This window comes from Aquarana catesbeiana, linkage group LG10 (assembly GCF_042186555.1).
Source record: "Aquarana catesbeiana isolate 2022-GZ linkage group LG10, ASM4218655v1, whole genome shotgun sequence".
Lineage (NCBI taxonomy): Eukaryota > Metazoa > Chordata > Amphibia > Anura > Ranidae > Aquarana > Aquarana catesbeiana.
In genome coordinates, this window is record NC_133333.1 from 157119764 (window position 1) to 157135147 (window position 15384).

The 15384-nt window shown below is 40.5% G+C and overlaps 1 protein-coding gene across 4 annotated transcripts in view; it reads left to right on the forward strand.

The window, feature by feature from the left end:
- PPP6R1 (protein phosphatase 6 regulatory subunit 1) overlaps positions 1 to 15384 on the forward strand; it is a 319943-nt gene that overhangs the window by 109230 nt on the left and 195329 nt on the right. For all 4 annotated transcript variants that reach the window (XM_073602816.1, XM_073602818.1, XM_073602817.1 and 1 more), the window contains exon 7: positions 9027 to 9140. In XM_073602816.1, the coding sequence (XP_073458917.1) occupies positions 9027 to 9140 (114 nt within the window). The remainder of the gene's footprint in view (positions 1 to 9026; positions 9141 to 15384) is intronic.

A 15384-nucleotide genomic window follows, 5' to 3' on the forward strand; every position in this document is an offset into this window, starting at 1 on the left:
CTATGGAGTCGATCAAGTCAGTAGTTTCTATCCTGCAAGGAGGAAAACTTCTAGCGCCTATCGGCATCAGGGACGCATATCTGCATGTCTATATATTTCCCGCTCACCAAAGGTTTCTGCGGTTCAAAGTAGAACAGCAGCATTTCAGTTTATAGCCTTGCTCTTTGGGCTAGCTACAGCACGTCAAGTGTTCACAAAGGTGCTAGCCCCACCTGTAGCCAGGTCAAGGGCACAGGGCTTAAACAGTCTTGGCATACCTAGACGATCTATTGCTAATAGACCAATCGCTGTTTGGAGTAAGGTGTACGCATTACAACCAGTTACCTGGAAAGGTCTGGGTTGCATTGCATTCTCAACCTAGTAAAGTCTCCATTAAAATCGCTAAAAAAGGGCTGCAGTATTTGGGTCTGATCATAGATACAGCCCAGAAAAAGGGTCTTCTTGCCCAGAGAAAAAAAACACCACTCTATTGGTGCAGATGGTCAGGTCAAAAGGAGGTCCCTCCATTCACCTTTGCATGAGGTTGTTAGAAAGGATGGTGGCTTCATTTGAAGCAGTTCCCTTTGCCCAGTTCCATTCGAGACTGTTGCAAAACAGTATTCTATTTTCTTGGAACAAAACGATCCAAGCTTTGGACTTGCCAGTGCGGCTGTCCCCAAGGGTGTCCCAAAGCCTCAATTGGTGGTTACTAAAGAATGTCCTAAAGGGTAAATCCTTCAGACCACTTATCTGGAAAGTGGTAATGACAGAAGACAACTGTCCAAGGACAGTGTTCAAGAACCGAAAGAGGCTTGCCCATCCACATCCTAGAGATTCGGGCAGTGCGTCTGGTTCTAAAAGCCTGGACTTCCAGGTTAAGGGATTGTCCCGACAGGATCCAATCCGTCAATGCCACGGCTGTGGCCTATATCAATCACCAAAAGGGGCACCAAGAATCTCTCAGTGCAGAGAGAAGTGAACCATATTCTAACTTGGGCTGAAAGAAATATTCCGTGCCCATCGGCAGTCTTCATTCCGGGAATAGAGAATTGGCACGCGCACTACATGTGCCGCCAGCAGATTATTCCCAGGGGAATGGTCTATTCACCCCGACATGTTTCGGGTTGTTTGTCAAGGATGGAGGACTCCAGGTGTAGATCTTCTAGCATCCAGTGCAACATAAAGTTAGTCAACTTTGTGTCCACAACAAAGGATCCATTCGCATGCAGAAAAGATGCGTTGATACTGTGGGATCAGCTTTTACTGATCTATGCATTTCCCCCTATTCAGTTGCTGCCTTGACTTCTTTGCAGGATCAAGCTGGAAAGAAAACCGGTAATTCTGGCAGCATCAGCATGGCCCAGAAGGTCATGGTATGCAGAGGTCGTAAAGATGGCAGTGGAGGATCTGTGGTCCCTTCCACTAAGGCCAGACCTGCTCTCACAGGGGCCGATATTCCATCCTACTTTACGAATGCTAAATTTAACGGCCTGACTATTGAGACCCACATTCTGAAAAGACGTGGGCTATCCAGGGCAGTTATTTCTACTCTAATGCTAGGAAGCCAGCTTCTAGAGCTATATATTATAGAGTCTGGAAAGCTTATGTTTCCTGGTGTGAATCTAAGGGTTGGCACCCTCGGAGATATATTCTAGGCAGAATTGCCTTTCCACAAGTAGGCGTAGAGATGAAGTTGGCCCTGAGTACTATTAAGGGCCAAGTCTCAGCCTTATCAATTTTATTTCAAAGACCACTGCTACGCATTCTTTAGTCCGGGGTTTCATGCGAGAAGTGATGCGGATTAATCCGCCAGTTAAATCACCCTTAAGCCCCTGGAACTTGAATTTAGTTTTGTCAATGTTACAAAAACCGCCATTCGAACCATTACAGCATGTTCCCTTAGTCCTTCTGACTAGGAAGCTGATATTTTTGGTTGCTATATCCTCAGCAAGGAGGGTTTCAGAATAGGCTGCTCTTTCCTGCAAAGAGCCATATTTGGTTATTCATGAGGACAGAGTGGTGTTGGGCCCTCGTCCAGGTTTTTTACCAAAAGTGGTCTCAGGTTTCCACCTGAACCAAGATATTGTCCTGCCGTTTTTTTTCAAAACCATGTTGGTTATTCATGAGGACAGAGTGGTGTTACGCCCTCGTCCAGGCTTTTTGCCAAAAGTGGTTTTAGGCTTTCATCCGAATGAAGATATTTTCCTGACATCGTTTTTTCCAAAACCATGTTCCAAAGAAGAAAAGTCACTACATTGTCTTGATGTGGTGAGAGCAGTGAAGATCTATTTAAAGAAAACTGCTCAGATTCGTAAGACTGATGTCTTATTTATTCTGCCAGAGGATCCTAAAAAAGGACAGCCAGCGTCAAAATCCACTGTGGCTAAGTGGATTCGGCAAGTTATAATTCAAACTTATGATTTAAAGGGAAAGATTCCCCCTTTTCAAGTTAAGGCGCACTCTGCCGGAGCGGTTGGTGCTTCTTGGGCAGTGCGTCACCAAGCCTCCATGTCTCAGATCTGCAAGGCCATGACTTGGTCTTCAGTGCATACATTTACAAAATTTTATCAAGTAGATGTAAGATGGAATGAGGATATTGCCTTTGGGCGCAGTGTGCTGCAGGCAGCAGTATAATTCCTCAAGGTCTGGGGGTGCCCTACGGGTTGTGTCTCCCTCCCCTCAAGTAGCATTGCTATGGGACATCCCACCAAGTAATTACTTGAGGCTCTGTGTCCTATGATGTACGATAAAGAAAATAGGATTTTTAACACAGCTTACCTGTAAAATACTTTTCTTGGAGTACATCATAGGACACAGAGCTCCCGCCCCTCTGTTTTATGGGGTGAGAGTATATTGCTTATATTGCATGGCTACAAAAACTGAGGACTCCTGGAAGGAGGAGGGGTTATATAGGGGAGTCAACTTCCTGTATTGGTTATACCAGTGTCAACACCTGAAGGTAGGCCCATAACCCACCAAGTAATTACTTGAGGCTCTGTGTCCTATGATGTACTCCAAGCAAAGGATTTTACAGGTAAGCTGTTTTAAAAATCCTATTTTTTTTTAAAGCGCCCCTGTCCCTGTGAGCTCGCACACAGAAGCGAACGCATACGTAAGACCCGCCAACATATGAAAACGGTGTTCAAACCACACGTGAGGTAACACTGCGAATGTTGGAGCGAGAGGAATAATTTTGGCCCTAGACCCCCTCTGTAACTCAAAACATGTAACCAGTAAAATTTTTTAAAGCGTCTAAGGGGATTTTTAAGTAGCGAAGTGTGGAGCTACTCCACGAGTGTGTAAAATTTTGAAGCGTAACATGTTGGATATCTATTTACTCAACGTAACTTCATCTTTCACATTGTGTAAAAACATTGGCTAACTTTACTGTTTTGTTTTTTTTTTAAAGCACAAAACTGTTTTTTTTTTTCAAAAAAAAAAACTGCATTTGAAAAATTGCTGCGCAAATACCGTGCGAGATAAAAAGTTGCAATGACCGCCGTTGTATTCTCTAGGGTCTTTGCTAAAAAAACATATATAATGTTTGGGGGTTCTATGTAATTTTCTAGCAAAAAAAATATGATTTTTTTCATGTAGGAGAGAAATGTCAGAATTGGCCTGGTAGGCAAGTGGCTAAAGGGAAAGTGTAAAAATCAAAAAATGAAAATAAAACAAACAATAGAAAAAAAAAAATTAAAGCGGCTCGCACGCAGAAGTGAACACATACGTACGTCGCGCCCACATATGTAAATGGCATTCAAACCACACGTGAGGTAGCGCCGCAAACGTTAGAGCGAGAGCAGTAATTCTATACCAAGAACTCCTCTCTAACTCTAAACAGGTAACCTGTAAAAAAAAAATGAAGCGTTGCCTATGGAGATTTTTGCGAACCCAAGTTTGGCGCCATTCCACGAGCGTGCACAATTTTAAGCATGACATGTTGGGTATCTATTTACTCGGCGTAACATCTTTCACATTATACAGAAAAAACTGGGCTTATTTTCTTTTTTTAATTCATTAATCATCCCCCCCCCCCAAAAAAAAAGCATTTAGAAAAATTGTTGTGCAAATACCATGTGACATAAAAAGTTGCAACGACAGCCATTTTATTCCGTAAGGTCTCAGCTAAAAAAAACATATATAATAATTGGGGGTTCTGAGTAATTTTCTACCAAAAAAATTATAATTTTTACATGTAGGAGCGAAATGCCAGAATTGGCCTGGACGGGAAGTGGTTAAAACAATGAAAGTGGAAGCAGGGACGCCAACTGCGCTCTACCTGTGTTCCACTGGGGCGGAAGTGACGTATCGTGCTCTACCACATCCAACCCGTTTCGTTAGCACGTTTGACGCCATCAGGGGTCGAATGACCGGATATGTCGGCTCCATACATATATACTGCCGCCCATCAAAGGATATCCAATCCAGTTCAACCCTTCAATTTGATGATTAAAAAACTCCTAAAAATGTATGCCTTATATTATTTGACTTAATATCTACCTTTATTGTACTATATTAACCCAATATAAAGTATTCTTGGTAATTTAAAATTTAGATTTAAATGTTATGGATCTTGATAGAATCTATGCGACACACTGCCTCTAGTGGAGGTGTGAAAAATACATACTCCTAATAATAATGGTACACCATCTTGTGTTGGTTTAGGGTATTACTCAAATGTCTTGTATGATTAAATCCAGTTGGAACAGCTCAGTTACATTACATCTTAATAATTAGACAGAAAACAATTTAAATCTATGTCAACATTAATACCTGTGGGATTAAGCGTATTTAATTAAAAAATCCACTCTGTTTCATTTTTTGATGCTCTTTGTGTCATGTTTTCCCCTCTCCAGTGAGGTTCCACAATATTCAAGCGAAAGAAGCTAAACTGGGATCCCTATTATGATATACCCTAATATGGTTTGACAGACTGGGGAACCCTTTTCTTATATTGTTAAGATGCTCATTGATTCTAGTACCCAAATTTCTTGTAGTATGCCCCACATACTGCAACCCACATGGGCAGGTGATGAAATAGGTTACATGGGTCGATTTACATGTAATAAATTTCTTAATACCATATTCCCTTTCTGTACTAAATGATTTAAATTTGTCTATTTTATCTTGTAGTTTTTCATGCCTTACATTTTTCAAAGGGTTATGAATATTAGGGGCTAATCTGTTCCCAAGGTTGGGTGCTTGACTATTTCAGACAGTTGTAGATAGTCACCTGGACTGTCACAATTGCGATGAATGCGCATCAACTGACCCTTTGGAATCCCTCCTAGCCACTTAGGCTGATGACAACTGGCTGTGGGGATGTAGCTGTTCCTGTCAGTTTCTTTGAAAAAGGTTTTGGTGTTAATACTCCTTTTCATCAGCACCAGGTCCAAGAAACTGGGTTCCTGCAAATCCCAACTACCAGAAAACTTAAGTCCGTAGCGGTTGTTGATGCGTGTGCATGTCACCGGCGGCCGCAATATCCAGCAGCCACCCGCAATCGCTCCACAGAGAGCCAGAACGGGGATCTGTCAATGTAAAGACAAATCCCCGTTCTGTCAGGGGAGAAGCGAGAGATAGTCTGTTCCTAGTGATCAGGAACAGCAATCTCTTTCCTCCAGCCAGTCCACTCCCCCCACCGTTAGAATCACCTCCCAGGGAACAAATTTAACCCCTTGATCACCACTAGTGTTAACCCCTTCCCTGCCAGTGTCATTTATTCTGTAATCAGTGCATTTTTATAGCACTGATCGCTGTATATATGTCACTGGTCCCAAAAAAGTGTCCGATCTGTCCGCTGCAATGTCCCAGTCCCGCAAAAAATCCCTGATCACTGCCATTTAATACTAGTAAAAAAATAAATAAAAATGCCAAAAATGTATCTCCTATTTTGTAGATGCTATAACTTTTGAGCAAACCAATCAATATACGCTTATTTTGATTTTTTTTTTTTTTCCCCAAAAAATATGTAGAATACATATTGGCCTAAACTGAAATGATTTTTTTTACATTTTTTTGAGGGGATATTTATTAAAGCAAAAAGTAAAAGATATTATTCTTTTGTTTATAGCGCAAAAAATAAAAACTGCAGAGGTGATCAAATACCAGCAAAAGAATGCTCTATTTGTGGGGAAAAAAATTACGCAATTGCGCAATTGTCCGTTAAAGCAGCGCAGTGCCATATCGCAAAAAATGGCCTGCTCATTAAGGGGGGTAAATCCTTCCGGTCCTATCATCAAATTGAAGGATTGAACTGCATTGGATATCCTTTGATGGGCGGCAGTATATATGTATGAAGGTGACGTATCTGGTCACGTGACCCCTGATGATGTCAGATGTGCTGACGAAATACGTTGGGTGTAGTCGTGTGTTATACGTCACTTCTGCACCAGTGGAACACAAGAGGAGTGCAATACGCCTCCCTGCTTCCATTTTCATTGTTTTAAACTGTACTTGTTTTAAGTGCTATTGTAGCGCTATATTTTATAAAATCATATGGATTTCACTATGGGAGGCTGTTTCTTTCTTCCCATGACCGGAGACCTGGTGATTTGATCCAGCTTGGTTTTGGAGCTTCCTTTGCTGAATCGTTACAAACGACCACTGGGAGATAATCTGTATGTGAGATAATCTGTATGTGACTCCTGTAATGGGAGGCCTATAGATCTGGTGAGTAGGCTGTGTGACAGGTGTTGGTGGAGGAACATCCATAGTAATCTTATTGCTGCATCAATACAACTTTATAGAAATCACTTGATGGAAGTCTTTGGACACTGCACTTTTATGATTTTTTTTTTTTTTGGGTACTGCACTCTTAACCTTGATACCCATTGGAGGAATCCAGGGGCAGTTACATGTTTATTTGTATGCACGTTAAGAGTACTATAGATAATTTTATAAGTTTGCTCGTTTATTTATGGAAATTAATTCATGTCAATCCACTAGAGACATCTAGAGGTCATTTATGATATTACACTAAATTGTATTATGTTGATATATGGTTTCACATATTAGTAGGGTGCGCGATTTATTATAATCTTCACATATTAAAGGTATCACCCTTACCACGAGAAGCCCCTATAATTGAATCAAATTAAAATTAGTAACTTTTGCGCAGGTAAGGGAATTATATACAATTTTTCCCTTTAACTTAAAGCGGAGTTCCACCCAAAAATTGAACTTCCGCATTAAGTGCAGGTGGCCCCCTGACATTTGGCATGTCATTTTTTTGGACACCCAGCTCCCACTTCCTCCTCTGGCTCCGCAGCGCCAGAAGGAAGATCCACTCCCCCCCTCCCTCCCTGCATTCTGCTGTTACATGTTACAGGTCCCAGAAGATTGCCTGGTCTTTCATAGCGCAGCTCGCGCATGTGCAGTGGGTGCCTGGCTTTGAAGCCACAGCCGGGCACCCACAGTTAGAATGCCGGCGCCGCAGAGAGGAGGGGGAGAGGAACAAGGCTTCCTGCACCCGCAACGCTGGACCATAGGACAGGTGAGTGTCTGATTATTAAAAGTCAGCAGCTACACTTTTTGTAGCTGCTGACTTTTAAATGGGTGGAACTCCGCTTTGATTTGTAAATTTTTGCCTGGCCTGACCAATCTCAAATTCTGCTACAACAATGCAAAAAGTATGGTCAGAATTTGGCATGCATAGCTAGAATGCATGGATCAGTCGTGCTTTGTTTCAGTGGTTCAGGCTTATAGTGTTGTGATGGTTGTGGGGAATGTTTTCTTGGCATACATATAGTCCTCAGTTGAATGTCGTAGCTTACTTTAGTGGTATTGCTGACCATGTGCTTCTGATTATGTGTACTGTGTGTATGCCTTCATTCTGTAGATCTAAAAAGGTTTTCAGATATTTTAATTTTTTTTTTTTTTTTTTTATTGCGGAATTTTCTTCTGTTCTAAATAAAGCATATCAAATCACCTAGAAATGTATTCAGTTTCCTTTTTTCATCCATTGGGGACACAGTCCTTTACATTCGGGTTACACTTCTGCCTGCAGGAGGATTGGACACTGGCAAACAAAAAGCTGTAGACCAGTCCAGTGTAACCCCTCCTATTACCAGCGCACTTCATTTTTTTTTTTTTTTTTTTTTTTTGCTAGTGTCCTGGGAGGAAGACTATTACAATTCTGCTAGCACCATTTTTTCTTATCCCTTATTTTTTTTCTTCAATCGTGGGTGTTATATACATCACTGCTAGAGCAGGTCTCTTCAATTGCAGCTATCTGGCAAGGCCATCCTTAGCCTGGCTTTTAGAGTGCTGCGTACGAAATATACTGGATGTTGTAAGGTTGCCTTGAAGTGACCTTCAGGCACTGGCTTCCAAGTAGACCACTTTCCAGACTCTGTTCTGGCTAGTAAGCTGTAAAGCACTTTCCAGATGCAGAGCTGCCGACATTGCCTTTGTGCTTGTCCTCTCTGAATAAACCAATCTGAGTCATGAGCCACGAGGAGCTCCCATCTTCAATCCATGCTTAGTAGTAGAAAGAGTCCGTATAAAAAGGGCCCGTAGGTAGTTCGATTGGCAGAGGCACCCAGTGTGGTTGTTCAAAGGAGAAATAAAGCAATTTGATGTTTTAATAAAGCAGATGACTCGTGCATTCCCTTTGAACCATCCTATTGGGCGCGTCAGCCAAATGAACTACCTATGGGTTTATATTGGAATACAGTGCAGTACAGAACATAGGGCACCCTCCCCTCTGTTCCTACGTTACTCAGCATTGCTTGCTAAAAAAAACTGATGACTCAGAGTGTGGGACAGGGTTATGAGGATACTCCAAGGGTGTGTGTCCAGGCAAAGCTTTGCCACTGTCCAGTTGCATTAAGGTAGAGGCCGGTTACCCAGGGTCTGTGAATATCTAGATATCTAGCCTGTGTCCTGTAGTGTACTCAAAGGTATGGAATTTACAATGAAGTCAAGTGTTCCCTTTTTACTTGTTGGATATTTATGGTGCCTAAATGTATGCTCTGTTTTTGTATTGCGTTGTTTTGTGATTTGTTACTGTATATTACTGTACACATTTATTTATTTATTTACAGGCAAGAGGCCATTGAGCAACTTCTTGGCAACATGTTTGATGGCGAGCATAACGAGTCTGTGATTGTGAATGGCATCCAAGTGCTTTTGACATTACTGGAACCACGTAGACCTAGGTAGGCTACCAAGTATGGGCCTGTTCACAGTAGGTTTCAGGTGACAAGCATATGCTCATTTTCAAAGCATTTGATAATTTTGCAAATTGTTTTCAAGAATTTTTAAGCATATTGTGATCTTTTTTGGGAATTAAAAAAGAAAAAGTTTTGTAACGAGCATTAAGAAAGTATTTTGCATTTTCATTGATTAAAATTGGAGGCAAAGATGCTAGTTTATGCAAAGGAAAATACAGTATGTGGGAGATTTACAGAAAGCCTTTAAGCACAACTCCAGTCTGAACAATCGCAATTAAAATCACTCCAAGTACTCCCATTAAAGCATTTCACCAACATCTCAAACAGCTGTGAAATACCTGTATGAATAGGTGCTAGGGTAATTTTTAATGGTTTTTTATTGGCATTTTTCAAGTGGATGTGTGTGTGTATAGAGGCGTGTGTGTCTTTGTGTATGTATGTATTTTAGAAAAAATAACAAACATGTCATATTTGCACAGAGAAGCCCCTATCCTCCACTTCTTGGGTTCCCCCGTCGGCGCTCCTGTCCCCTCCCTCCTGCTCAGTGCCCCCAGAGCAAGCAGCTTGCAATGAGGCACCCGAGCAGGCTCGCTCCCGAGCTGTAGCTCTGTGTCCATTCACAAACAGAGCTGTAGATAGGCCCCACCCCTTTCTCTCCTCATTGGCTCAATGGCTCCTGCTACTGTCTCAGCCAATGAGGAGGGGGAGTCCACAGAAAGCAGAGGGTTTCGTGCACATCACTGGATGGGGCTCAGGTAAGTATTAGGGGGAGCTGCTGCACGCAGATGTTTTTTTTTACCTTCATGCATTGAATGCATGAAGCATGAAGGTAAAAAAACATTGAGCCTTTAGAACCACTTTAAGGTGCAACTAAAGGCATAACTTTTTTGATATTGGTTAGAACAGTGTTTCTCAATTCCAGTCCTCAAGGCGCACCAACAGGTCATGTTTTCAGACTTTCCTTTATTTTGCACAGGTGATTTGATCACTTTCACTGCTTGCATTCACACCTGAGTGTTTTCAGCTCATAAAACGCCCGAAAAAGACGACTGAAAAACCCCCAACAAGCAAAATCTCATTCATTTCAATGGCACCTGTTCACATTTGAGCGCTTTATCACCTGAAGCAAAATGCCTGAAAAACGCCCTAAGCTCAAAAAAGAACATGAGCTTCTTTGGGGCAGATTACAGGCATTTTTCTGCCTTTTTTATATTGGTGACCTGAACAAAATTGCAGTAAAAACTGCGGTAAAAACGTGCGACTTTGAAACGCTCAGGTGTGAATGCAGCCTTTGTAATTACCACAGTCGGTTCATCTGAGGGAAATCCTGAAAACATGACCTTTTGGTTCGCCTTGAGGACTGGAATTGAGAAACACTGTGTTGGAATAAGGGAAGGTTATAACCCCTGTAAGGTTCTTTGCAATCTGTGCCTCAATGGGGAAGATTCCTTTTTAAAGTGGATGTAAACCCTTGCATATACCCAGTGAAGTGAACAACCTCAGATACACAAAGATGAAACAAACAAATCTCCCTACATAAGTTTTACTTGTATACAGTGAGGGGAAAAAAGTATTTGATCCCATGTTGATTTTGTAAGTTTTCCCACTGACAAAGAAATGATCCGTCTATCATTTTAATGGTAGGTTTATTTTAACAGTGAGAGACAGAATAACAAAAAAAAAAAAAAAAATCCAGAAAAACGCATTTCAGAGAAGTCATAAATTGATGTGTTTTTTAATGAGTTAAATAAGTATTTGATCCCCTATCAGCAAGATTTCTGGCTCCCTGGTGTCTTATATACAGGTAACTAGCTGAGATTAGGCGCACTCCCATCTAATCTCAGTTTGTTACCTGTATAAAAGACACCTGTCCACAGAAACATTCCAATCTCTCCACCATGGCCAAGACCAAAGAGCTGTCCATGGATATTGGGGACAAGCTTGTAGACCTCCACAAGGCTGGAATGGGCTACATTGCTACAAGACCATCGCTAAGCAGCTTCCTTTCACATTTTCCACTTATTTTCAAATCCTTCCATTTCCTCATCTCCAGTATATCTTAGATATTCCATATTGTAAATATCATTTATTTTTTTTTACACCTTTTTTTACACCAGCTTCTGATCGTGGGACTTTCCACTTATTGTCACTCTCGGGGGGACTAAACTTTTTGCTGCGTTCATCAGATGGTGTACCAATGTCTTATTATATTGCTTTATTGACATTTCTACCCCATGAAACAAACACCTCCACGGTTCCTCCAGGACCTCTATATTAGTAATCTCTTTTATTCCTTGCAACACCTCTCTCCAGATTTTTTTAATTTTAGGACATGTCCACCATATCTGGGCCTTGGCTCCCACAGCATTGCATCCACACCAACAAAACCTTGATGTATCACTTTGGTATTTGTATGCTATCTCTGGTGTTCTATGCCTGCTTGAAATACGTTTATAATTAATTTCAATGGTATTGCTGTCTATTGCCGTGCTGTGTACCATTTTAAATATCTTTTCCAAATGTAAATCATCTTCTCGCTTTCCCAATTTACTTTCCCGTTTTACTATAAACGACGGTACCTCTGGACCCTTAATTCTCACTAATATTTTATATATCCGGGAGATCCCATTCCTCGTACAGTGGAACCTCAGATTATGAGCATAATCCGTTCCAGGAGTATGCTCATAATCCAAAGTACTCGCATATCAAAGCAAGTTTTCCCATTGAAGTCAATGGAAACGAAAATAATTTGTTCCGCATTGACTTCAATGGGATGCAATACCGCATGCGGGGGGGGGGGGGTCGCTGGAGAGCCTCGGAAACGGCCGAAAAGGCCCGAGGACACTTCGGCAGACCTTGGCAAACCTCGGAAAGACTTCCCACCCAAGATTTGCCAAGGTCAGCCGAAGTGTCCTCGGGCCTTTACGTGCATTTCCGAAGGGCGCCGATCGCCTGTGATTGGCGACATTTGGCCTGCTAGGCTCCGGTGCCCCCCCCATCTCAGGCCAAAAGGGGTACTGCACACCGCTTTGGCCTAAACCGTGCTCGTTTTGCGAGACAACACTGCTGCTGCACATAAGTGCTCAAACGGCAATAGGTTGTCTCCGGATCTAATTGGTTGGGTCAGTGTAGATACAAAATGTTTCAGCTGTGTGTACCGCCATTCATTTATCACCTTTAATTCTTTTTTGTGTTTTAGTTCTTGTCATGTATATATTTCCCCTTTTTCCATTATATCTTTTAATTTTGTATTTTCCTTTTTTTTATCCATTTCCCAAACCACTTCCCTTTCCCTGGTGCAAAAAAATAAGTTTCTCTTAGTGGTATTAAAGGTGAGATAAATTCACATTTTTCCTGTATGTGATCCCAGATTGCTAAAACTTTCTGAGTCATTTGGTGTGTATTTTCACTTAATCCTCTAAATTGTGCTGGTATCCATATAATCTTCCCCAGGGGTTCATTATTAATAGTGTTTTCCAGTTCCACCCATCTTTTTTCTTTCTTATTTTTTTTTTCCTTGTCAAAAGAAGTTTATTGAGTATACAATGTTATAAAGATACATAAAGTAAGTTTACAAGGATCTATAAAGTAAGCTCATTGTTTTACAGTAGGGTTTATATAGGTAAATATCATGAAATTTCAAATATTAAACATTGGGTTCACGTAAACCTAAATTAAAGATATATATCATTTCCTTAGTTACTTTTGTAGGTATTTAAATGATTTATACCTACTATACATATTGTTTACAAGTAGAGTGTATATAGGTCAAATAAATTCTGATAATGAGCTTTAATCGTAAGGTGGAGAAAAGGAAAGAGAAGAAAAAGGGTTGAAAGGTAGAGGTATGGTCCACAAGGTTGTCCCGCTCGTCAGTTTATTATTCTTTTTAGTTCTCTTTGAAGCCTTAGAATGGGTGTCTCTGTAAGTCATTTAATCTGTTACCATGGCAACAGGACAGAGTCATTGAAGTTTGACAGGAACTGTTGTTTTATCCAAGGATGCCAAAGTTTTTCAAATTTTGGAATTTGATTTTGATCGATGGCTACCATCTTAGCATGGGACATTGTATTATTCATTCTGTGAATTGTTTCTGCTAGTACCAATGTAGGAGATTTCCATGCCTTGGCCACTGTTTGTTTTGCAGCCGTTATTAGTTGGATCATAAGTTTGAATTGAGAGAGTGTTAACCATTCCGGTTTTAGATTAAGTAAAGTTAAATATGGATCTGGTTGTATTATTTTTTTAAATATTTTAGATGCAATCACGAAGACTTCCTTCCAGAAGGTTTGGATTACTGGGCATGTCCACCATATGTGTAAATATGTGCCTATTTCTGGGCATCCTCGAAAACAAAGAGCTGAGGTATTAGGTGAATATTTTGCCACTCTAGCGGGTACAAGGTACCAGCGAGTTAGGACTTTATAATTTGTCTCCAGTGCTAAGATGTTGGGTGAAGATGACTTAGATGTGAGCCATATGTTAGACCAGTCCGTGTCTACTAAAGTTCGTCCCAGGTCCTCCTCCCACCTCTGAATGTAAGAGGGTCTATTAAGATTTGCTACTCCATATAATTGATTATAAAGTGATGAAATTGTACCTTTAGCAAATGGATCTTTTGTACAGATTGATTCAAAAATGGATAATTGGGATAATGGTGTATCCCCCTTTAGGAATGGTGTATAGAAATTTTTGATTTGGAGATATCTAAAAATCTCAGAGTTTGGTAGATCATATTTTTCTCTAAGCGATGGGAATGAAAGGAATGATTTAGATGCTATGAAGTCATTTAGTGTCTGAATGCCTGATGTTGTCCAAGCTTTAAAAGAATTTGGGTAGATCCATGCCGGGTAAAAGGCCGGATTTCTGATAAACGAAAGGAGAGGATTGTGTGGAGATTGTAACTGATATTTGGTTTTTAGTTTATCCCAGAGAGATAAGAAGTGTTTAGTTATGGGATTATGAATTTTAAAGCGGTCTTTAGGATCAAGCCATAATAAATTTGATATTAATAGAGGGTCATTTTCTGAAGCCTCTATAAATACCCATAATGGGATTTCCTGTTTTGCATGGTATTTGGACAGACTGGCCAAATGTGCTGCTCTGTAGTAGTTAGTAAAATTAGGGTATCCCAGGCCTCCTTTATTTTTGGTTAGATGTAGTGTGTGTATAGGTATACGTGGTTTAGAAGAGCCCCATATAAACGAAGTTGCTCTTTTTTGTACTATTCTCAAAAAATAGGAAGGAATTGGAATAGGGAGGACTCTGAATAGATAAAGCAATTTGGGTAGAATAGTCATTTTGATTGGATTAATCTTCCCTATCCAGGATAAAGGAAGTTGCGACCATTGTTTTATTAGATTTGTGATCTGTCTTAATACAGGAGGATAATTGGTTGAGAATAAGTCAGAATGAGATGCTGTTAAATGAATTCCAAGATATGGGATTGATTTTTCTGCCCATGTGAATGGGAGTGCAGCCCTAGCCGGGATCAATTCCATGTTTGTGAGGGAAATATTAAGCACTAGGCATTTCTTAGGATTAATCATAAGGCCGGATAGGAATGCAAACCCATCAAGAGCTGGTATTAAGTCAGGACCAGAGACCTGTGGTGATGATAGAAAAAGTAATATATCGTCTGCAAATATACATAATTTGTGTGTAATACCTCCTACTTCAATGCCAGTTATAGTTTGGTTTGTTCTGATGTATTGGGCCATGGGTTTGAGTATAAGGGCAAATAATAAGGGAGATAATGGGCAACCCTGTCGGGTACCTCTTTCGATATTAAAGGCTTCAGATTTGTATCCAGCATATTTTATATAGGCTTTGGGTTTATTATATAATGCTTTGATCCATGTTAAAAAGTGGGGTCCAAAACCCCATTTTTGTAATGAATATTGCATATATTGCCAGGATACTGTGTCAAATGCCCTCTTAATATCGAGAGATAGAAAACATAAAGGGATTTTCCGTTTTTTAGCAATATGTGCCAATAACCCTGCCCTGCGTATATTATCGCCTGCCTGTCTATTTGGCATGAAGCCTACTTGATCTCTATGTATTAATTTTCCTATAATGCTATTGAGGCGTTTTGCTATTATTTTTGCTAATAATTTAATATCGAGGTTTAACAGAGAGATAGGCCGATAATTCACACAGGAAGTATCATCAGAAAGGGGTTTTGGGATCATACAAACAATTGCCATTAGTGTTTCTTGCTGAAAAG